Source organism: Excalfactoria chinensis, chromosome Z (assembly GCF_039878825.1).
Source record: "Excalfactoria chinensis isolate bCotChi1 chromosome Z, bCotChi1.hap2, whole genome shotgun sequence".
Lineage (NCBI taxonomy): Eukaryota > Metazoa > Chordata > Aves > Galliformes > Phasianidae > Excalfactoria > Excalfactoria chinensis.
This window is the reverse complement of record NC_092857.1, coordinates 39,384,768-39,410,332: the sequence shown is the minus strand read 5'-3', so window position 1 is coordinate 39,410,332 and position 25,565 is coordinate 39,384,768. Positions and strand designations below refer to the sequence as shown.

Here is a 25,565-nt window from a genome sequence, read left to right as displayed (position 1 = left end):
TTTCTGCAGGATGCTGTGCTGCACTTTGTTGAGCTTCACGAGATGCACATGGGCTGACTTCTTGTGGGTTGTCTGAATGGCATCCCTTCCTTCTCTTGTTTCAACTTCACCACTCAGTTTGATATCATCCATAGACTTGCGGAGGATACACGCAACACCACTGTCTCATTAATGAAGCTTTTAAATGGTATTACTCTCAGTATGGACTCCTGAGAGATGCTGTTTGCTACTGCTTTGCATTTGGACACTGAGCTGCTAACTGCAATTCTTTAGATACATCTATTCAGCCACTTCCAAATCCATCTAGTAATCTTCTCATTACATCCGTATCTCTCCAATTTAGAAGCAAGAGTGTTGTGGGGGATCCCTCCCCACACCGTGTTCCTTGATTTATTTTGCCCAATGGAAAGGTAGTGACTATAGCATACTTCCCTGACACCGATCAGGTGCACCAAAACAATTTATTAAATGTATTCTGAACAAGATTTTGCATATATATCTATAATCATATGTATTCTAAGCAAACAATGCACTAGCCTCAGGCTGATCAGTGTTCTGCAGGGGGTGGGGGGTGTAAATTTGGGTAGGAAAGGTTATATGACCTGATGTGTTCATTGCAGGGTGGGGACTGAGGTGGGGTGGTGTCTTGTAAGTGGGGGTTCTTAGGTTGGCTAGGGGGAGCTCTGAACGCCATCCTCTAGCATCCTGACTTGCATGATAAGTGGGGAAGGGGGTGGAGGAGGGAAATGAACTGTTACAAACAGTATGGGAGGAGCAATTGTTGAAAACTAAGATAAAGATGTACCTCAGCATTTTCCATGTTGTCTGTTTGCAGATATCCTTGTCTCATTCATCAGAGGGAATGCAGTTTCTTTCTTACACATGTTGTTTGTGTACCCATTAGAATCCCTTGCCTGCATCAGCTTAACTTTCCTGATCCCATTCCTATGCTTCTGTTGGTATCCAAGTATCCCCAGGGTGTGTGTCTCTACTTCCACTGGCTGTGCATTCCCCCTTACATTTCAGTTGGACTGGGAGGTCCTGGCTCAGCCATGCTCTTCTCCTGCCTTCTGTGCCCACTTCTTGAACATGGGAATCAAGAGCTCTTGTGCTCCAAGAAAGATGTCTCTAAATATCTGCTGGCTCTCTTCTGCTTCTTTATCTATGACAGCTGTTTGCAGGAGAATCCCATTAACAATTAAGAATTTCACTTCCTTAAAATGTAGGGTCCTTACTGTACTGCTCAGCTAAAATCATGAATTCCACCAGCACTTAATCACTGCATTTTCTCTGTTTGGACTTTCCTACCACATGAACTAAGAAGTTATCCTCAGTATGCTGCAAGAGTCTCCTTGACTGCTTGCAGCTTGCTTTGACACTTTTCCAGTAGATGTTAGGGTGTTTAAAATCACCTGGCAATATTGGGGATTGGAAGAACTCTACATCAACGCCCTCCACCCAGTAGGAGACACCAACTACGTAGTTTTCTTGGTTGGTTTGGTCTCTAATTGTCACCCATACTCCACAGTGGCTGCTGGCTCCTGGCTTTTACCCATGCTACATTGGTAAGGAGACGCCTTCTATTGCAGGATCACTTTGCCATCTTGTTATTTGTGAGCATTTAGGAGTCATTAAGAATTATTTCTGTTGTGGAAGTAGTTAGTAGATGAATGCCTATACACATTTGCTGAAAAAAAAAAGGATTTGTGTGCGTAATTTAACACGCAACAGAACTTTGCATTTGTGTAATGTCTTTCAAAAAGCAAGCTGTGTTTTATAAAAGTGAACCTGTGCTTTTTGATGACGTGCTTTTGTATTGAATTGGATATTGTTTGTTTGTTTCTGGTTGTCTTAGCACTGATAGAAAAATCCCAGCTCGAGGTGAAAGTAAACAAAGACCTCTTCAACCTGTCCAATTAGTGAGGGGCGGATTCCAGAAGTACAAGCCCAACTTGGGAAGAGGTGTTAGAAGGAAAGAATTACAAATACCAGAAAATAATGAGGATAAGAAATCTGAAGCGGATGACTTGGAGGTGCAACAAACTGAGTCTGCTCGTCAAGTGTCAGCCTTTGTAAGTATACTAAGAATGGCTACTTTGCCTTCGAAAATGTGATTCCAAGTTACATGTTCTATCTTGGGCAGTTGTATTAGAATATTTAACGTTCATTCCCTGCTCTGAGAAAGGCAATAGAGCTCAAACAAATGATGTCTCACAGCTGCTTAGGGGACCTGATTTTTGTTTCTGAGTAAATATGATCAGATGAGGATTTATTCTTTGAAGATTTATCAGTGTGGCATGTGTTTATTCACATATGTGTCTGGCACATTTGAATCTGAAATCTTTTAGGTAGTTGTTTTCAGATGCTATAGACACAACAGACTCAGTCAGTACACCAGGAAGTTGTGTTTCACAGAACTTGAGGAAAGACAAATGACAGGAGTGTCTGGAATGAAACTGTTTTCATCTTTCATGTATTTTCTGTTTTAGTTTTAGATGCTACTAAAAAGAGAAAGGTGTAAGAAAGGGAATGAAAATTGGGAAAATACTTGTATTCAGAAATGATATGTATATATGTATGTAATGAAAGTCATATAGAAACATTTAACAACATGTTATGGATCCAATAAAAGAGTATGTTTTTGCTAACAGAAAACGTGAGAAAACAGTAGGTGCCTGCTTTGTTGAAGGAAAAAACCTGATGTATCAAATGTTATTTGTACCTGTCACTTTACTTCTGTCCATGATGCACTGAAATATAATTCATATATGTAGTTATCTATCTCAGAAAAGTGTGTTCATCTAGATAGGAAGGAATCTGTATGTTTGCATGTCTGCTATGGAATCACAGAAATGTAGGGGTTGGAAGGGACCTCTGAATATTAGCTAGTCTTAACCCTGTGCTAAAGCAGATTCCCTACAGTGAATTGCACTCAGGTGGGTTTTGGATGTCTTTCGAGAAAGTGACCTCACAACCTCTGTGGTCAGCCTATTCCAGGGCTCTGATGCTCTCAAAGTTAAATATATATATATTTTTTCCTCATGTTGTACACAACTTTCTGTTTTCCAGTTTGTGTCCATTACCCCCTTGCTGGGCATCACTGAAAAGAGGCTGGCCACATCTACTTTGCAGCTTTCCTTTAGATATTAACAAGCATTGCTAAGATCCCTTCTCAGTCTTCTACAGTCTGAACAGTCCCAGATCTTTCATCATTTCCTCATACAGGAGATGCCCCAGCCCCTTAGTCATCTTTGTGGCCCTCCACTGAACTCTCTCTAGGACTTCCCTTAACCCTGTTCCTTAAGAGACTCTGGAAAACCTGATTAAGAATCTGAGTTCTGCAAATGGACTTTCACATACACCAGAATTATCATTCAATGGATATTTCGAGGAAACATAGCAGGATTCGGTTGCAATTAAAGTTGTGAAGACTGGAGTCACTTTTGATGCCAGTCTTAGCCCTAGAGGCAGATTCTGTTCCTACTGAGAATTCTTTGTAGTACCTTTGTTTTTATTACTTGCTTTCATTTTTCATCAGTACAATTTCCAAGTGCTTACATACCATTATAGAGGATCTAGTCTTCTGCTCTCTGTTCTACTTTTTACATTCTTCAGCTTGTCTTCAGTCTGATCTTCAGAGGCTAGGTATAACTGCACATGATATGCCAGGGCTGTATAAAGTTGTCCTATTTATGTACAGAATGGTATTAGTTTAAATTATGTCTGAGGCCAAATAACCTGTTAAGACTGATACTTATTGTCTAAAATGATATCCTGTCAATTCCGTATGAAATTAGTCATCTATTACTCAGGGAAGAACTGCTGACTACTCCTAATGCTGTTAACAGAAGCTTCATTTGTGTTCCCATCCATATTTTTGCTGCTGCAAGCTATAATCCAAGCCCTAAGCTCAACTTCAAGTATAATGGGGTTTAAGATTGTAGGTCCTACCAGATCTCATGACAAGAAAAATATTATTTCACATTCTAAATTCTTCCGTGCTCATAAGGACTTATTTTCCTAGTAATGCTTCTGGTCATTTGTCACTCAATTGGTCTAGGAATTATATAGACACATGGAAAGGATCCAGAAGAAAACTGTAGGATTTTAGCCATGTTTGTACAACAGCTTAAGCTGAAGCCTTCAGAGGTCTGTGTCTCACTCCAATTATTGGAAGAGATGGTTCAATACACACATATATATACCCAGAAAAAGATGAAGACAGCAAACAAAGCCAGTGTTTTCCAATTGATTTATTACAATTGATTTTATTTATTATTGATTTATTATTGAAAGTTGGCGAGAAAAGAGAAAAATTCTAGCAAATGATTTATAGAGCAAGGATAGTCCCCATCAGGGATCCAGCGGCGTCTTGTTGGTCTGCAGGGAGGCAGCAAGTTGGTCAGTGGTATCTCATTTGATATGCAGTTGGGTAGAGGGGTACCTGCTCTTCCTTGGGATTTTATCCTCTCTACTGCATCCTTTCCGTTACCGGGGCAACACCTGTTTGTTGGGGCACTCCCTAGTTAGCAGGGGCCTCGTGTTCTGTTGGTCGCAGTGACAGTAGCAGTTGAGGTACTCGCATCTTGCTCGTCAGGAGGAACAGCACATCCATCCTCTTACCACTGCGCTCATGGTAATTAACCATTAACTCCAAAAGCTTGCTGAGCGGGTTCTATCTCAGATGGCTGCCACTGAGCAAGCTTTGAGCCAGAAACTGTTAACATTCTGACTTGTCAAACGGTTGAGCTTTGCTCACAGAGGCAGCCAAGCTGAAGCTGAACAGGGTGATATTGCTTTATCCCTTTCTCTTATGCAGGAGAGTGCTTGAAATGATGGTATCTCTGTCTTTTACTCCATAATAAAAAACGTAGTACTTCAGTAACTCACAGAATTTTCCCAAAGTAGTTAAAATTTTACTTGAACTGCATATTCAGTCTTTATGCATTCTTCTTTTTTTTGGAGAAGAAACTCACTGAATGGGAACTCTACTTCTGTAACAGATCAGGCTTTCGGAACATTTTTGTGTCATTTTATAGTGATAAGCTGTTGTTTTAAAGTGATGCCTTGTATTCGTAAAGACTGTCAGCTAGCCCAAATTCTCATTTAGTCTTTATAAATCATCAATTTTGTTAAGCTGTCAGTGTGAGTTAGAAAAACCTTCTGCGGGAGTGTCCAATAGGTCACAAGCAAGTACTGCTGCATAAATGTAAGCATTAATCACATGGTTTATCTATTTAAATACTGAATACTTGATCAGATAGTTTCCTACACCAGGTCGCACAGGTAGGTGTCCAGGCGGGTCTTCAGTATCTCCAGACTCCACAACCCCCTGGGCAGCCTGGTCCAGTGCTCCGTCACCCTCCCTGTAAAGAAGTTCTTGTGCACATTCGAGCAGAACTTTCTGTGCTCTGGTTTCTGGGTGTTTATACAAACATATCTGTTTATATGTTTATACAAACGTATCTACACTTACAATATTATGAAACTGAAATTTTTTCAGGCGTTCAGTAAGAAGAAGATTGATGATCGAAAAGAAGGGTTAACAGACTTCATGGAGGACAGTCGACAGGGTTGGCTACATGGCCTTCCTGAAGTGAGTCCTAAAGAATAGTAACAAATCTTGTGGATGAGATTTAAATGTAACAAGGTGTTTGTATTGAGTGAATAATGTATGTGGGTTTTTTTCAGCCATTTTTATATGGTCCAGCGACAACACATTTGACCTACAATGACTTCATTAACGAGGAGTTGATCCTTTTCTCAGATTCAGACAACGAAAGATCTATTCCCTCCCTTGTTGATGGTAAGCTGACAGTTTATTATGATTTGTTGGAATATTCTCTTTTATTGTTTTTTTTAACTTGTGATTTGGTTGGAAAGCCAATCTATTTAGACAGAGTTTAGAAGACTTCTGTATTTTTGTTGTCATTTATATGCTGAGGACTTACGACAGTTCTTCTGGGAAGAAGTTTAAACTGATACTTTGTAGCCTTTAAGCTTAACCCTGGACATTACAAGTACTTTGCTTCTACATAAGCAGTCATAAAAAGCAAGTCTTTTAAGTGCTTAATAATGACAATTCAAGTTGTCATCTGAATTTAGATAAAAATGAAAGGATGAAATGTATTCTCCCATCGTGTAGCACAAACACTCTTTTAGTGCTTACTGATCCTTCATGCAGTCATCCTATGGTTCTCTAAATCAGATTTACTAATTCTTCCTTTGCAATGGCGTATGAAAAGAAGCAGCTCTTACTGCACAGTCTTTTTTTTTGAACTTTTGCTCTTACCTAGGTTAGTAATGCGTATTTTAATGCATTTTAGTAGCGTATGTGAGTTGAAACAATGAATAGATGAAGAAGCATGTTTTGGTTATCAGTTACAGGTGGTATGCAGAAAAATTATATGGTTCCTTCCACAAAGATAGTGTACTTCAAGTGTACAGGTCCATCAAGTGTACCTAAATGATAAAGATAAGATCAAAGAGAATGGTTTCTTAAAACTGTACAAGATCTAGAAGGGATAGAAATAGCATGTATTTTTATTTTAACAGAAATAGTTAACTTTCAGAGTGCTTTAAAATAAGTGTAAGCTACAATTACAGTTGTCACTGCTGGATTTGTGTTGATTCTTAGGAAAAAGATTTTGCTTGCTATACTGGAAAGAAGCAACTATTAACTTGCAGAGGTACATTTAGGATGAAGTTATACTTCCTAGAATAGTGTTGAGTGCTACTGGCTTAAAGGGTTAAGTTTCCACTCTTTGGGTGACTTTCTGTTATAATAATCATTTCTATTATTATTTCTATTATTTTACAATAATTGAAAAGAATTTATTTTGTTCAAATTACAATTTTCCTCTAAAATTTAAGCTTCTTTCCAGAGTTTAGAGATGAGAATAAAGCAAAATCAAGTTGTTGTTTTGTTTGTTTTTTTTTTCTTGGAAACCAATGCTTTTTTATGTGTTGAAAATGGCATCTTCTTCTTACTAGGTTTAAAACCAGAGCAGCGCAAAGTTTTGTTCACTTGCTTTAAGAGAAATGATAAACGTGAAGTAAAGGTTGCTGAGCTGGCTGGTTCTGTTGCTGAAATGTCAGCTTATCACCATGGGGAGGTGAGTACGAAGAGTAGAAAAGCTGTGAGAATTTGTAGCCTGTGTACAATGTTTACTGTATTAAAATGCCGAATCTTTTGACTCAAAGTAGTAATTACAGATTTAATTTTAAAGAGTTTGAGCTGAGAAGTAAATACTTTAAAAAGAAAATGTATTTCCATTCCTTCCAAGTCCTTATGCAAGGTGGTATTACCACGTAGTTTATGGATTATGGAGAAATGGTAAGTAAATAATTACGTAGTAAACTTCTTCCAGATTCTCAATCATAGTAACTATGTGCAATGGAAATTTTTGGTGTTGAACAAAAAATAGAGTACAGTGTTCTCCAAAACCTGATACAAGATTGAAACAACGGTTATTTCTTTCTCTTGTTTATTTGTGCTTATCTGGAATATCAACATGAGTTGCCATATTCATTCTCTTTCCATCCTTTCATCTTTGCCTTTGAATGCAGTGAGAAGTAGTTTGTGCAAGAGAAAGCAGGTGCAATCATTTTTTGCCCCTTTAATTACTCCAGAAAAGTGCTTTAAAAAAATCGAGAAAACTTTGGGTTTTTCTAAGCATTGAGTACAAGGACATTTAATTCAGGGATGCAATGTGGCTATGGAAGAGGGAGCATTATGCTTTGCCAGTAGCTCTAGTAAGAGGCTATATTTCTTCCTCAAGCTGACTTCTTTGAAATTGAGGTCAGGCCAGTCACAGAATTCCTGGGCATTGAAAATCTGCATTATTGACTGATTAGGAAAGAGTGTACTTCTAATGTTTATTTCTGTGAACATGTATTTTCTTGCAGCAAGCATTAATGATGACTATTGTCAACTTGGCTCAGAACTTTGTTGGAAGTAACAATGTTAATCTTCTACAACCTATTGGTCACTTTGGTACCAGGCTTCATGGTGGAAAGGATGTTGCCAGCCCTTGCTATATTTTCACTATGCTAAGGTAAACATATTGTCAACGGTTTAAGCTTTTGAGAAGCTTTATTCCTGAAGTAGTCCTTTCACAACAGTATTTTATTTATTTATTTTTATTTTTTATGTGAAAGGAATAGGAGATTAGTCTATTTTGATAGCTGTTAGTGCTCAAACTTTGCCTTATGTTTGTAAGTGTGGTTTTTCATCTCGAGTTTTCTGCAGAGATTTTCTACGCACAGAACTGCTGTAGAAAATGTAGCTTTCAAGGAATTAAACTTTGAATTATAAAGATGAAGACTGAAAATGCTGTAGACTTAGGTCTGTGTGCTGTGTGATCATTTGTTAGTGTATTGTGTACATGTATAATTGGGAAGGAAGCAGACATCATCTGTTATTAGTATGCCATTCCATTGGGAAGAACTTTGTTTTCTCAGGAGGTGTGAAATTACATTGTAATTTCAGCTTCAGAATGGCAAAGAATAGAAGAGATGAAAAAAATAGGTCATATTTGGACACTCTGAGGATTAAAGCACTTATACATGAAACTAGTGGGACTCCAGTTAAACAGATTTTTCTTTTCTTTCTTTTTTAAAGCCCTTTAGCCAGGCTTCTTTTTCCATCAGTGGATGACAACTTGCTGAAATTCCTTTATGATGGCAACCAACGTGTAGAGCCTAAATGGTATATTCCCATCATTCCTATGGTTTTAGTAAACGGAGCTGAAGGAATCGGTACTGGATGGGCTTGCAAGCTTCCCAACTATGATACCAGAGAGATTGTAAACAACGTCAGACGAATGCTGGATGGCTTAGATCCCCATCCCATGGTAAAAATAACATACACTAGCATTTTATCCATTTGGTAATCAAATCTAATTTTGTGCTTAGGAAATGTAGTCATATACCTCCATGAATGCTTGATTATTGAAGTAGTTGAATTGGTTGAATTGTCTGGTAATTTTGCCTTACTTGACTGTTGGAAAGTGATGTGGAGAAGTTCATCTTGAAGAAAAGAAACAGTGCAATTTGTGGATTTCCAGTTATTTCAGAGGACTTTCTGTTCTCTGTTGACAGTAAGACTTCAAAGTTTCAAGTCCTAAAGATAGTCATTTTGCATGGGAGTAGAGTAGAAAGTTGTGCTGCTATTTCTTATACGAGGTGCAAGTATTTATTTTCAGCCAAATATAAAATTTCCACCGTCTTATCCAAATCTTCAACACACCTGTAAGCATAGGAGAAGGTATTGTCACTGTTCAAGAAAGTCAGCAGCTGCTGAACTGTACGTAGCTTCTGCTCCTTTATTTAAAATTTTACAAGAAGTTCTTGGAAGTGGTGTATATTTCAAAAACACTTTGCACAGTAAGAATACTCGTGTGAACCCAGTACCTTTGTAATCAACAGCTAACGTAATCTATTTAAACTTTACAACTAATTGATAAATGGGTATTGCTACTTTGTGTTGTCTAAGTCATAGGGGCAGAAACATCTCTACTTAGATCACATTTCACTGCCTCTGAGAGTGCAATATCAGTTTTCATGACTCAGTGAATTTTCTTTTTCAAATACTTGGGAACAATAATTAGAATTTTTTTAATTAATGCAATCCATTGCCCTTCCCTTAGGACTCTTAGGCCTTCTGTGTAGTCTCAAAGTCAATTGAAGCCTCACTGTGATAGATGGAGGCAGAACTGCCTCTTTTAGTCTCCTTTCTGTATTCTGGTATGTGTTTGTGGCTGCATGGTAAACTGGGTAAGGGAATCAATTCAGTTAAAATAAATAATAACAGTAATTAAAAGTCTGTCACCACATTAGTTGATGTTTAAACTGAATGGGTTCCACTATCTTTGCCAAACAGCACATGAATAGAAAAAGTAAATGACTAGGGAAGGTAGCCCAGCTTCTCCATTTCTTTTAGTGCCGATGTAAACTTAGAGTGAGACTGGGGTATTTATGCACTTTCTGTCCGGTGTTAGCTGTGTTTGCTGTTTTCTGGGAAAAAAAAAATCATACAAAAGGAAATCCAAATTAAAAAAAAATAAAAAATGCCACTTAAATAAAAAAAAAATATTCAAAACAAACAGAAAGAATCTCACAACCAACAAACCAAAGAAAGACAAATACCACCTTTCTGGATTCAGCTACATCTTAATTATGTACCTACTCTTTAGGTAATAAGGTAATTGCTTCTGTCACTTGCACATGTGTATCTTTTTGGCTTTTTCTGGTAATGATAAAACCATGACATAAGATTATTACCAGCATGAGGGGCTGGTTGATGGATTAGCACAGTATAAAGTGATAGCTGTATGGTGCATGGGGAAAAAAAATATCTTCCGTATCTTATTACAAAGTTTCTTAGTATTCCACTGATTTTTATTGCAATTTCAGCTTCCAAACTACAAAAACTTCAGAGGAACCATTCAAGAACTTGGTCAAAACCAGTATGTGGTCAGTGGTGAAATATTTGTGGTGGACAGAAACACTGTAGAAATTACAGAGCTACCTGTAAGAACATGGACCCAGGTAAGTTACAGTAAAGAAAAAAAGCTCTAAATTAAACAGCTTTATCCTACACGCAGGAGAACATTTTAGTCCACTTCTGATCATTTTATGCACTTGGAAAGAAACATGGTTTCATTCTTTTCTTTGCCTTTGTAAAAGAGGGTTCTACTTGTACCATCTCATCTACTGTCCATACTACAAAGAATAACTGCTTCTTCTGCTGAGTTAATACATAATTCCCTTCCCTTCCCCCCCATCTTTTTATTTATTTATTTATTTTTAAGTAGACTTTCTTGACCTTGTAGAATGGCTCTTATGTTTGTTCTAATCCCAGCTTTCATTTTGCAGGTTGTATTGGTTTTGTAAATTATCACTGGCTTCAGTTGTGGTACACAAGTTGAAATCTGAGCTTGGTTGTGAGCTTGGTTTAAAGAATGAGGAATCTAAAGAAGTTGAAATAAGTGTTTCTGGTTTTTTGCTATCTTTTTCTTAATAGGTGTACAAAGAACAGGTTCTGGAACCCATGTTGAATGGAACTGAAAAAACTCCAGCATTAATTTGTGACTACAAGGAATACCACACTGATACGACTGTGAAATTTGTTGTGAAGATGACAGAAGAAAAACTTGCAGAGGCAGAAGCTGCTGGATTGCACAAAGTCTTTAAGCTTCAAACAAGTCTTACTTGTAATTCTATGGTAACTTTTTTTCTGTTTGGCTATCAGAATATTTACAGTTGCTTGTTGTAAACTTGAATGTTTTTGTAGTGATTTTGGCATAAATGAACAAGTCTCTTCTTCATATTTGCTGCTGACAAAAAGTAATTGTGAACTGTTTGAATTCAGTTGTCTTGGAGATAATGCACGTCTTGCTTTTTTGACCATGTTGGGCTACTTGAAGTTTGAAAGTTCCCTGGAATTGTCTAGAATTTTAGTCTTTTTATGGCAGGTACTACTTTCAAACATTATCACAAAGCAAAAATACACACATGTGTGTGTTGAAAATGGCCTTGCTCAATCTATTGTGTAGATTATTTTTGAAAAGCAAATGCACCAGATCAAGGTGACTGTACTTTGCACAGGTTCGAGTAAGTGTAGGGACTACTGCTAGAATCTCTCTGTAAGGCTTGTATTTGTGTAGGAATCAATCTGTCCTGGTGTGAACATGTTAAAAAGTTAGATGCCTGTGTGAGTCCATTATGCATCCACCTACCAAACAGATACTTTAGACAGATGAATTCCCCTAGAGAGGGATTTATTTCTTTCAGCTGACTAGAAAGGGGTGCCCAGGGTGACTAGTCCACCTATAAATGTCTGAACTGGAGGTGTCAGAAGTCAGGCAGAATTGATTTTGCCTGTGAAGTAAAAATGATTTATTTCTTTGTACTTGAAGGATTTCTGAGATGTTTAAAGTGGCAGTTTTCACACTGGAGGTTAGAGATTATAAAAAATACTCTTCAACTGTTATACGATTATTATTATTATTGTTGTTGTGAATTTAGATAGAACTGTAGTTTCATCTGAATTTTGGTGTCCTCTCCAGGGCTTTCTTGCTTGAAGATATAATCATAAATCTTATGTTAAGTTGACTTGTGACTAAAAATATAATCTATCTAGCTATGTGCTATCTAGTCCCAGAGGAAGGTTTGAGCTCTCAGTCTTCAAAATGCTATTCTTCATATAGTGTGCATGTGAGAGCAATAGAAATAAACTCATACACGAAGATTAAAAATCTTGAGTTATGAAATCTCTTTCAAGCCATATGTTATCTATTTTGTAGGTGCTCTTTGATCATATGGGATGTTTAAAGAAGTATGAAACTGTGCAAGACATTCTGAAGGAGTTCTTTGATTTGCGATTATATTATTATAGTTTACGTAAGGAATGGCTTGTGGGAATGCTGGGTGCTGAATCTACAAAGCTAAACAACCAAGCTCGCTTCATTCTGGAGAAGATACAAGGGAAAATTGCCATAGGTGAGTTAACACTCTCTAAAATAGAACCGGGGAGAAATCTGGAAGTGATTTAAATGTCGTAAAATGTATTTGTATGTAAGACATTGAATTTCGCAACACTGATTACTGACTTTGGTTTTTTGTTTGTATTGTAGAGAATAGATCAAAAAGAGACTTGATTCAAATGTTGGTTCAGAGGGGCTATGAATCCGATCCAGTTAAAGCTTGGAAAGAAGCACAGGAAAAGGTGAGGATCAGAAATCTCTGGATACATTTGATGCTGTTGTTATAAATGATTCTCATTTATCAAGATGTTTGGTTTTGTAGTAGTCTGATTAATTTATGACACAACACTTTAACAAGATTAATCATTACTACTTTTTATTGGCTTTCATTCTTACAAATACGAATTTACATACAAATATTGCTGCATAATGGTGGTATTCCACATAGATAATTCTAAGAAGACAACTAGATAATATAAAGGTTGAGAATGAGAAGTTCATACATTCAGTGTTTTTATAGCACTTTGTATACTGCTATACAAAACTGTACTCGTTTCTAAAGAAACAGATGTACGTGCATGTCCAGAGAGCAAAGATCTTCATCCTGTGTGAGATGGCTAGGAAAATACAAGTTTCTGTAGCCAGTGGGATACGGTGCGTATTGCTAATGTTAGGTTCAGCTTTGTATTCTGACATCAATGACTAAACAGTCCAGCCATAAGAAATGACAGGAACATGGCTATTTGGAAAAGACAAGAAAAAATTCCTTGTTACTGAATGCACGAGGAAACACCTTAGTAATCCATCAGGGTATTTTGGGGAATTGCTGCTGTTCATTTACAGAGCTAAGATTATTCATCTGTCTAATTCTGAATATTTCACTTTAGGCAGCAGAAGAGGAGGACCCACAGAACCCAAATGTTGATGCTTCCTCTGCTTCTGGATCGACTTCTGGCCCTGATTTTAACTATATCTTAAACATGTCTCTGTGGTCTCTCACAAAAGAGAAAGTGGAAGAGCTCATTAAGCACAGAGATTCAAAGGTTGGTACACTGTGAGAGGCTTCTTTTGAAATGATTTAATAATTACGGATGTGCCCAATTGTGAATGTTCAGTTCAGATAGTATTTACTAAGTTACTTGTAACTTATGATTCAGCCAACTCATAACGTAAAAACTTATATTTTATATGCTACTTTCACATTTTAGGAGAGAGAACTAAATGACCTTAAAAGGAAATCTGCTTCAGATCTCTGGAAAGAAGACTTAGCAGCTTTTGTTGAAGAGCTTGAAGTATGTTTTACAAATCTTTCTAAAAATATATATTAAAAATAAGCAAAAACAAAACAAAACAAAAACCAAACCAAAACAAAAAGCAGATTGCTCTCCAAATGTAGGGGCAAGTGGGAAATCTGTTTTGTTCTCAGGGATTCTTTCTTGTATTTGTACAGTACAGTGCTTTTCCCAAGTCTGGGAAAGAAAAACTACCAGGAACAAATTTGTTTTCAAATGTCAAAAAAACTGGGAGTAGTAACTAGCAATTCTAAGTGAGGAAGCATTATCAAATGTAAAGCCACAAATTTGGGAACAAAGCATGTAGACCAGAAGTGCTAGACAAAAGGCTTTTACCTTGCCTCATTAGTATCTCTGGCAAAAAGGTAAAGGCGTATTGATGATTGCTGAGCCTCAGCCTTCAGTGTTTCCTGAAAATGGCTGATGTAATCTTTTGAAGTAACACAGGATAATCCAAATAAGATGTTTATTTCTCTGCACGTTCATGGTGCAGATACAATTGGAAGTATTCTGTGCTGAAACCTCAACTTCTGTAATAAAAAACTGGAAAGGACTGGAAAATGTGCCTTATAAAACTTAATCTAAAAGCTCACTGCTTGCTTTAAACACCGAAGGACTGAAAAGTTATATCAGTACCTGGAGATACACATGAGGAAGAGAAACTTGATGAAAGAAAGATATTCCAGAGTGTCCAAAAGTTTTCATTTGTTTGGGCTTGAAAAAAAGCGTAGTTTTTAACCACATGAAGTAGGGAAGAATTTACCAAGATTAAGTGATTGATTTTCCATTAGTAAAATGTGCGCTATAATTCAGCTGACAATTAAGGGCAGTCTTCTACTCCATGTTAATAAAGACTGAAAAAGCACCATGTTTTGCCTTTACTGAAAATGAACATGTTTCCCTCTCGCCCCTGGTTTTTTGTTAGAAAGTAGAAGCACAGGAAAGAGATGACATTCTGGCTGGCATGATTGGCAAGCCAATAAAAGGCGAAGTTGGTAAACCCAAGATGAAGAAGCTTCAGTTGGAAGAGACCATGCCATCACCTTTTGGTAGAAGAATAGTTCCACAGATTACATCTGCCATGAAAGCTGATGCCAGTAGGAAATTGCTGAAAAGGCAAAAGGTAAACTAACTGTTGCTATAGTGACATTATTTAACTGCTATATTTTTCTGTGCTGATAATGCAAATCCAAAGGCTAGATCCCACTAGACCCCATTAGTACTGTATGTATGTATGATGTTTTTCTCACTTAATGTGTAAAGAAATTAATGCTGGACTTATTTTATATTTGAAAGTCTATTATGACTACTTATTGCTGGAGTGTTTTTGTTGCTTTTTTTCCCCTTCCAATACTATTAAAATTGGCAATATAATAGTCTACTTTAATTTATTCTCTGCTAAAAATTGTATTGCAGTTTATCACAGTATCACAGTATCGTGCGAGTTGGAAGGGACCTTAGTGATCATCGAGTCCAACTCCTGGGGTTCGAGCCCTCTAGTGTAGCAGAGCGGCAGTTCTACCACTTGTGCCACAGGGGGGATTCGAACCCGGGCCTCCAGTGTTGCAAGCGGCGGTTCTAACAGCCTGTGCCACCGATTGTTATTTATTAATCATATTTATTGTTGAAATATAAAGGTATAATTTTATTTTGACCAACTTGTTAATATTTTTAGGGTGATGCTGATTCTGTAGCAATAAAAATGGAATTTGATGAAGAATTTGGTGGTGCGCAAGCTGCGGGTGGTGGGGATGACTCGGTGAATACAGCAGCCCCAGCAGATAAAATCGTTAAAGTGAAGAGAGAGAAGGAGGAGCCTGGTGAGATATCCTTACGCAGTCATCATTAAGCTGGAATGAGTACTAATTTGGCATTAATTGTATTTTTAACACATTATGAGAAGGGAAATATACCACAATAAGAATTTCATCTGATTTTCTTCCTTAAAGAGATGTGTAGAAATACTTCAAAACACTTCTGTATTACTTTCAGCATACATGGAAATTAAAAGCAGAGGTATTCAATGCTCAAGTTAAACATGTGGACACGTCTATTATGGTTCTCTAGTTGCAGTAACTGACTGAAATTTCTGTTGAGTATTCTGCTTCTCTTGAGATGGGGATCTTCTGCTTTCTACATATGGTTTTGAGGGGGAGGGATCTAAATCGTTGAATATGTGAGTAGAAAAAAAATAGATTATTTTTTACATAATTAGATTGTGTACAAATGAAAATATATGATGTGTATGTTCTCTGCCACTGAAGGACCAAGCCCCAATCTTCAGTCTCAGTGTACAGTACAGCTTGCAGAACTTGATTAAACAAACTTATTTTCCGACTTACATATTCAGTCATGGTGACTTTTAGAAAGTATGCACACTGTGGTGTGGCAAACTAACCAATGTCTATGTTAACTTTTTTCCTATTAATAGTTTACACAGCTCTGTTGTCCTTCTCTGGACATGCTTCAGGGCCTTGATTCTTTCATGTAGTGAGAGACCCAAAACTGAACATGGTGTTCAAGATACAGTCTGGCCAGAGCTGAGTACAGGGGTACAGGGAGATCACCTCCCTGCTCCTGCTGGTCGCACTACTTCTGATGTTTGGTAGCAGTTTAAATGATGTGCCTCTATTCTTCTAGACTCAAACAAGACTATTTTTTTCTTTTTTCCTCCAATTCTTTTGTAATCTGAGGCAGGCCCTGCTGAGTGACTTCCCCTTGCGTTTATTTATGTGGTAACATAACTATACTGAAGTATGTAAAAATGTATTTTTCTTTTAGCTGAGTGGCCCAAGTATACATTTGACTTGTCAGAAGAAGACAACGATGCCGATTTTGATGATGATACCAGCAATAACAGTGATTTAGATGAGCTTAAATTAAAAGCTTCTCCAGGTACAAATGACAGAGAGGAGGAGTTCGTTCCCTCAGACAGTTTAGAAAAAGATGAATACGACTTCCCTCCATTCAAAATAAAGCCATCTCCAGAGTAAGTACTGTAAATCAGCAGTATATATTTTTAGATAATTTTTTTTTTTGAATACAGAAACCTCTAAAGAGAACTGACAGAATATTAATTATTAATCTACACATAAGATGTAAAATAAAATGTATATGTTTCTGGGGAGGAATGAAAGTGTATATTATCATCTCACCATTGCAACTGACTTGGGCAGGGAAGACATGGCTCACCGAATTGTGATAGAGTGTCAGTAATGTCATCTGTTAATTGTATTTAGTAAAAATTTCTGTTTTCCTTCTTGTACCAACAGGTATACAGACTTACTGATAAATATGTAGTGCTGCTAATTTAAGATGGTTACGATGCATGACAGGATAGGGATTTTATTAAGGATTTGTCTGTTGAAGTGCTAGATACGTGTTACAATGTAAAACAATAATTTAATCTCTTATGGATGCTATAATGTCTGCATATTTTAATATGGAGTTAATGCAATTAATGCAATTTCTTCTTGTGTCTGGAAGCAGAAAAATGTCTCAAGAGAAGAAAAGTCAAGACTTTGGGAACATTTTCTCATTCCCATCCTACTCTCAGAAGACAGATGATGGTGAGCTTGATTTCACTGATCTGATTACCATTAGCAGTTTTTACAGAATACGTACGGGGTTTTATGTCATGAATAGAAACTTAATGCAGTAGTCTTAAGAGTAATGGTATTGAGATTTATGCAGGGGAAAAGAAATAAGCGGTTCTGATCCTTAGAGGAACATGGCTTGTATTGTAGGCACATGGTACACACGTAGCCTAGCTGTAGTATCAGAAGGGTGTATCTGTGAGATTGATCTTGACTGTAACCGATCAGGATGATTTAAAATACGCAGTGAACAAATCTTATTCTGAACATACTCTGTGGTTATAGATACAACAGAATTGGACAGTGACGAGGAGGATTCTACTCCTGTTTTCTCATCACCTTTCGCCTCAAAGCAACCAGAGAAAATTCTAAGTAAAACAGTAGCTGCTAAAAAAGGTAATGGTGACTTTTGGAAAGTATGCCCACTATGGTGTGGCAAACTAACCAATGTCAATGTTAACTTTTTTCCTATTAATAGGAATTTATTATTACTGTTTGAGAAATATTGTGATAATTGGGGGAGAGTCATGACAGGCAGTAACAAAACAGAAAGCTAAAGGAATAAAGAGAAGATCTGAGTATGAATAGATAACCCCCATAAATAGAGAAGCACCCTGAGTACGGTTATGACCACCCTCATTAGTGTTGAGCCAGAGTCAATTAGTCCAGCTTTAGCTGAGCTTGCCCTGCAATTGCATTGTACCACCTCCAACAGAGTATCCTCTGCTTTGCGTGTTAATGGATTTTTCCAATAACCTTACCTGCCCCAATTCTCTGAATAATGGAAAACTGTTCTTGTCCTGTCCTGATAAGCTCCAGTAACCTTTTAAAAACAATAATTTGACTGCTCAGGAGCTATAACTTCAAATTAGAGACTTCTAGACTTTTCTGTCTTAGAGCGAATTTGTTTGGCAGCAGCTGGTTAACCTCTATATGAAATTTTCATCACGTTCTTAACTTTTCCTTTAGGGAGTAAAACAAAACTTATAATGTTTAAAGAAAACATTTCATAATACATTATGCTAAGATTATGCAACATAAACAATTAGAAAAGGCAGAAGTTGTGGTATTTTTTTTTCCCCTGACTGTTAGAGATGCTTTAACTTGTTACAGGTACTAGAGTAAGAAGTGAGCCATCACCTACAAAATCCAATGCAAAAAAGGTGAAGAAACAAAACCCCTGCTCAGATGATGAATCCAAGTCTGAAAGTGATTTAGAAGAGAGTGAGCCTGTGATTAATCCAAGAATCTCGCTGCTTAGGAGAGCTGCAGGTACTCCAACTTTTGTGAAACGTGTACTGAGGCAGAAAGTTTAAACTGCTAACCTGTGTTTTCCTTTGACTGCAGCGTTCCTTAGGAGTCAGCCTGTGATAATTCCAATAGACTCGCTGCTTCGGAGAGCTGCAGGTACTCCAGCTTTTGTGAAACGTGTACTGAGGCAGAAAGTTTAAACTGCTAACCTGTGTTTTCCTTTGACTGCAGCGCTCCTTAAGGACATTATCTGCTGCAGATAACTTGCGTTTTATTCTCTTCACTGTGATGTTTGTGAAAAAGCCCTTAATGACAAGACCAAGAGTTGCTGTGAAAGATTTTGTAACTTGATCCAGAAATCTTTCACCTTATCCAAAATACTAGAGTAGAAATTACTAAAAAATGAAGGGAAGAGGTTTTTGCTCATATCCAAACTGAACCTCCTCTGGTGCATCTTGAAGCCATTCCTTTTCATCCAGTCTCTAGTTACCTGGGAGAGGAGGCCAACCCCCACCTCGCCACAACCTCCTTTCACGCAGTTGTAAAGAGTGATCAGATCACCCATGAGCCTCCTCTTCTGCAGACTGAACAATCCCAGTTCTCTCAACCATAAGATGTGTGCCCCAGTCTCCTCACAGCTTTGTTGTCCTTCTCTGGACATGCTTCAGGGCCTGGATTCCTTCATGTAGTGAAAGACCCAAAACTGAACATGGTGTTCAAGATGCGGTCTGGCCAGAGCTGAGTACAGAGGGACAGGGAGATCACCTCCCTGCTCCTGCTGGTCGCACTACTTCTGATGTTTGGTAGCAGTTTAAATTATGTGCCTCTATTCTTCTAGACTCAAACAAGACTTTTTTTTTTTTCCTCAAATTCTTTTGTAATGTGAGGCAGGCCCTGCTGAGTGACTTCCCCTTGCGTTTATTTATGTGGTAACATAACTATACTGAAGTATGTAAAAATGTATTTTTCTTTTAGCTGTGAGGCCCAAATATACATTTGACTTCTCAGAAGAAGAATACGATGCCGATGATGATGATACCAGCAGTAACAGTGATTTAGATGAGTTTAAAGTAAAAGCTTTTCCAGGTATAAATGACAGAGAGAAGGAGTTCGTTCTCTCAGACAGTTCAGAAGAAGATGAATATGACTTCCCTCCATTCAAAACAAAGCCATCTCCAGAGTAAGTACTGTAACTCAGCAGTATATATTTTTAGATAATTTTTTTTTTGAATACAGAAACCTCTAAAGAAAACTGACAGAATATTAATTATTAATCTTCACATAAGATGTAAAATAAAATGTATATGTTTCTGGGGAGGAATGAAAGTGTATATTATCATCTCACCATTGCAACTGACTTGGGCAGGGAAGACATGGCTCACCGAATTGTGATAGAGTGTCAGTAATGTCATCTGTTAATTGTATTTAGTAATATTTTCTGTTTTCCTTCTTGTACCAACAGGTATACAGACTTACTGATAAATATGTAGTGCTGCTAATTTAAGATGGTTACGATGCATGACAGGATAGGGATTTTATTAAGGATTTGTCTGTTGAAGTGCTAGATACGTGTTACAGTGTAAAACAATAATTTAATCTCTTATGGATGCTATAATGTCTGCATATTTTAATATGGAGTTAATGCAATTAATGCAATTTCTTCTTGTGTCTGGAAGCAGAAAAATGTCTCAAGAGAAGAAAAGTCAAGACTTTGGGAACATTTTCTCATTCCCATCCTACTCTCAGAAGACAGATGATGGTGAGCTTGATTTCACTGATCTGATTACCATTAGCAGTTTTTACAGAATACGTACGGGGTTTTATGTCATGAATAGAAACTTAATGCAGTAGTCTTAAGAGTAATGGTATTGAGATTTATGCAGGGGAAAAGAAATAAGAGGTTCTGATCCTTAGAGGAACATGGCTTGTATTGTAGGCACATGGTACACACATAGCCTAGCTGTAGTATCAGAAGGGTGTATCTGTGAGATTGATCTTGACTGTAACCGATCAGGATGATTTAAAATACGCAGTGAACAAATCTTATTCTGAACATACTCTGTGGTTATAGATACAACAGAATTGGACAGTGACGAGGAGGATTCTACTCCTGTTTTCCCATCACCTTTCGCCTCAAAACAAACAGAGAAAATTCTAAGTAAAACAGTAGCTGCTAAAAAAGGTAAGTGTAGGATTACAATGTAAATCAAGTTTTTTCAAGTTCTTCACTTCCATTCACTTCACAGCATTCACCAGTTTTCATCATCTCTCCTTTGCCCAAACTGTACATGATCACCATTTCTTTGACAGTGTAGTGCTAACTTAATAGCTCAGTTATTACTCAGCTGGTATTCTTTTAGTCATGTCCTTAGTTCTGTGTTCATGCAATGTTCCATCCACTCACCCTCTGGTGAGTGCCTCACAGGGGAGTGTCTATTGTGTAGCTGAAGCAATTGCTACAAACAGTTGTATGTGGGGTTTTTTGTGACTTCAGAGTTTGAATTTTGGAGGACAGGAAGCTGATACTGAAGGAGTACTTGTTCTGTCTTGTTACCTGTATGGCCACATTCCTTTCTCAGTCCAGGGACAATAAAGGAATAGTTAGGAGTTAAATTTCTTCTCAGACCTTGATCAATTTGATATGAAATTTTCTGATCTCTGGCATCAACTGACTCTGACTTGCTTTATGCTAATATAGTTCTTTTCTCTTCTAATTACGATATCTATAGAGACCTATTTGTTGTTTTCAAATATGGTTCCCAAGTTCCGACCTAAGTATCAGTTCTTCACTCTCAAGATCTATCTAAAAGGCTGCCGGAGCCTCTCCTTGATGCCAAAGAGAGCTTTATTTTTAATATTAGCAGGCCATGATACTTGGACTACTTAGTAGGATCATCCATCACACAAAGCAGTACACTGATTCTCCAGCAGGGAGCAGTTAAAGGCAACGCTGCCAAAAAGATTCTGGAGACACTCATCTGTCTGAAGACATTCCCTTAGCAGTATCACAGATGAAAGCTTGAGTACTCACCAGTGTTCACATTCCTGCTATGTGGAGCTTTTTACATGCTCCTTATCTTTAAGGTATTCAGGGCTGACAGATTACACAGAGGTCAGTAGCGAAGCAGAGGGTTTTGTTAAAGGCTGGTTTGTCTTCCAACATGTGGAGTGCATTACTTCTCCATGGTGTGAATGTATGAGGGCTGCTCCGAGACCAGTGCCTCCTGTTTTATTACGCTGGCCCGCGATATCAGAGGTGGATGGTGGTGATGTGGCAGCCGAGGTTGAACCTTCCCAGCAGTATTCCATTCCATTTCCTTGTAATGTAACAGATGGCAGCAAAGGGGCAGTCTGACAAAACGGTGTCTGATGTGGAAGTGCAGGTGAAGCAAAGGGGTGGAAATGAATTCTTCTATGTGGAAAAATTGCACCCACTGACATGAATCAACACTTGCTGAATGTTTATGGACACCAAACAGTGAGCACAGTGAGGCAGTGAGGGGTTCGTTTCAGCAGTGCTGACAGTGACAGTAGGTCACCTCTGCTGGGGCAGATTTTTACCAGCACAGCTCTTGTTCATCGACGATGAAAAGGCATAGATAATGAAAACACTATTGAATGGTGTTATTGAGCTCTTTGTATTCATTGTAATTTCCATGAGAATGAATAGGAGGCATTGCTTTCGGAGCAATACAAATACTGTATTATAAAGATGGCAAGACAGGTTGTGTAGCAGTAATAGAAATTCAGTGAGGATTCCTGTTTATTTCTCACAGTTCTAACATAAAGGTTGAAGTATGTTTTCCTCAAGTGTATGAGGCTCATCTCATTTTAACATCTGCCATTTATTCTGTAATTTATTAAAATTTGATATTTCTAAGCAATATGTGAATGTAACACATTCGGTATCTCTGACTTCTAACAGCAAAAGTAGATGCACCACCTAAACCTAAAAGGGCTCCCAAGGCCATGAAGATTGAAACTGTAAGTTCTGACTCGGATTTGGAATTTGGCATTCCAAAGAAGACTGCGGCACCCAAAGGTAGTAATTTAGGTGTGGTGTTGATTAGCATCACACGATGTCTGTGCTCTCTGTAACACAGGTTCAAGGTTATATTTCAAGGGAAGCAGAGATAGTCTCTAAAAGAACCACACTGATTTATTAGTAAATGAATCACCAGCGGATTACTCAGCCCTGAGCTTGTTCTATGACAGAAAGTGTTCACTGGTGTTTCTTGGCCATCAGTGCTGTGAACTTCTTAAGTGACCTTAAGAAGCTATTCTGTTGGATACTGCTTATTTTCATTGTGTGAGCTCACCTTTCTAGATGTCAGTGAAGTTCTGATGGTTGGTAGCTCTATTAAGTCAGGTTTTCTGGTTCTTGAAACCAATTCATTGGTATCCCAGTTCTCAGTCCTAAGAAGAAAATGACAGAAGCACCGCAGCACAGCCAGTGATTTCATCGGAACACTCTAAAGGGAAAGGTTGTGCTGATAGCTGCCAGGAACAGTAAATTCCTAAGCTGTGAAGGTGCATGAATGCTGTGTTACCAGCACAAAAAAGTTACTGAGGACTTGCAGTACTTTGCAAGTCTGGAAGAAGTTGAGCTGACAAAGTTTGGCCCTGTCTTGAACTGACAGTGTGAATTGGTAGAGAGAATGGTAACTCCAGAAGAAGTCTGAAAGAGAGAGATAAAACTAAGAAAATCAACTGTTACGTTGTATTTTCTGCCTATTGAGAAGAAGCTTGAGCTGTAAACTGAATTTCAACTTTACACACAGACATGATGAGATGTAACAATATCACTGCTGTTTTTTCCAGCGTGCTGAACTCTGATGTTTTATTGAAATTATGTTCTCTCCCCTAGGAAAAGGGAGGGAGGCAAAGAAAAGGAAAGCATCTGGCTCAGAAAATGAAGGTGATTACAACCCTGGGAAGAAGGGACCTGAATCAACACCGTGCAAGGTCAGTCCTCTCATGGTCCTTTCCACTTTTCACTTCAGTAAAAGATGCATGTTCTTATGGCGGGGTGCTGATGTAGTAACCGTGGTGTAGCTGTGATTATGTTAGAGCTGTTAGAGAAGAGTTGCTTCAGGACTGAATGTCACGATGCAAAACGCACAGAGCTTCACAAAGGATTTGTCTTTTGTTTTCCAAAGAAACCCAAGAAGGCCGCTTTCGACCAGGATTCTGATGTGGAAATCTTCCAGTCAGGCTTTGCCTCCGAAACTGCCCCGAAGCCCCGGACAGGTTGGGCTAGCAAAGAAGTGAAGTATTTTGCAGAGTCCGATGAAGATGATGATTTTGGTATGTTTAATTAAGTGCCCAAAGAGCACACAACTGTTTTCCAGCGACTATCTTGTGTTGTCCTTTTGGTCCCTTCTGTCGCAAACTTTTGGACGTTTGACTTATCTTATGTGATAAATGTAATTGATGGGTTTTATTCTTGTGTGTGGGCATTTTAACATTCTGTGCTTACACCAACAGTTTTGTGCTCTTTTTTACTCATTGAAATGTCATGTATTTGTCAGACTGGCTTGTAGAGATGTTCTAGACAGCGGTGCTAAAGCACATTTTAATTGTCATGGTTGCAAGCAGCAAACCTGCTTTTTGAAATAAAGTTTAAACATTAAAAAATGGAAAACTCTCCGTCTTGTGTGTGTGTAATGTTGGGGCGGAGGGACCGACTGCCACACGGGTGCTTTTTAAAAATAAATATATCCCACTTCCCATAGTCAGTCTTCACCAACTATTCTTGAGTAAAACGAGAAGTGAAGCAGGACCCACAGTCAGTCTTAACGTGACTGGGTAAACCGACCACAGCAGCAGCGGTTGCCAAATGGTATCGGACTGCAGTCAAGCCAGACCTGACATGCTGAGTGGCCGTGATGACAGTAGAGGAGGTACTCACAGCAATAGCCAGCCATTGACGGGGAGACAAGCAAGGCTCCCAGATGATACCAGTCTGCCAGATCTGCAGCGACCCTAGGCCAAAGACAGGAGTGCTGGCAACTGTATCTGCTATTGCATTACCTCTGGTAAAAAGGCTTGGCACCTCAGAGTGACCACGCACATATAAGGATGCAACAGGAGCTGCGTGGGAGGCCAAGGTCTCTTCCAAAATTCCAGCAGCCTCTGAACTTGGGAGGCCCTCCCGGCCCATCCGGGCCAACTGCTTGGCTGCAAAGATGGAGTCAGCAACAATGTTAGAGGGTATCATTCGCCAGAGGTGCACTGCGACCGTCACAGCCATCACCTCAAGCATCTGCACGCTGACCATTCGGTTTGTGAAGACAGCAGCCTGTGAACTACGGTTGGGATCCTGCCAAACCACCATCCTGAGATCAAGAGTCTCGTGCTCTACCAACTGAGCTAGCTGGGCCATTTCAAGGCCTCGAGCAGTGTCCCACTGTGCAAGCGATCCTTCCATGCAGCTCTGTAAGATCTTTTGCCAAGCTGCAGCCATTTTGCTAGACGGATTTTGGGGTTCTTTTGGGTCGGATCCCTTTAGCTGACCATACAAGGGCTTCATCAATCGAGAAGGTATCCCCAAAGCACCCCGAACCCACTGGAGGCCTCCTACCAGTTTCTGCATATTCCATAGTTTCTTAACACGTGGTTGAATATCAAGACCCACCAGCTGCATCATCTCAGTGCTAAACTTATATTCCAAGCACTCTGCTCTAATTCCCTCTTGCATGTCTATACCATGCACAGGGTGAAAGGGATCATCTTGTTCAGCTGCCACAACCATCAGTCATCCACCCCTCTTTCCAGAGTGTATATTGCACCAGCTTGAGAATCACGCACGTGTTTAAAGCCAGGGGCAAACGGAACTCGCGGCAGCAGCCGGCAGCCCGGTGCCGGAAGGTGGAGCGGCTCCGCGCCGGGGAATCGAGCCCCGGCCCCCCGCGCGCCAGGCGGGCTGCCCCCTGGGA

At 38.7% G+C, this 25,565-nt stretch overlaps 1 protein-coding gene across 1 annotated transcript; it reads left to right on the top strand.

Annotated features, from left to right (window-relative positions):
- Window positions 1-714: 714 nt before the first annotated feature.
- On the top strand, window positions 715-24,258 carry LOC140264548 (DNA topoisomerase 2-beta-like). The gene is made up of 22 exons (XM_072360401.1): window positions 715-721; window positions 1,921-2,072; window positions 5,504-5,596; window positions 5,692-5,806; window positions 6,994-7,115; window positions 7,909-8,057; window positions 8,624-8,855; window positions 10,417-10,551; window positions 11,027-11,227; window positions 12,309-12,504; window positions 12,639-12,730; window positions 13,376-13,531; window positions 13,697-13,780; window positions 14,706-14,903; window positions 15,456-15,600; window positions 18,490-18,648; window positions 19,603-19,807; window positions 20,304-20,386; window positions 20,699-20,809; window positions 22,553-22,669; window positions 23,495-23,592; window positions 23,787-24,258. The coding sequence occupies exons 1-22, from the start codon at window positions 715-717 to the stop codon at window positions 23,946-23,948; spliced, it is 3,012 nt and encodes a 1,003-aa protein (XP_072216502.1). The 3' UTR covers window positions 23,949-24,258.
- The last annotated feature ends 1,307 nt before the right edge of the window (window positions 24,259-25,565 follow it).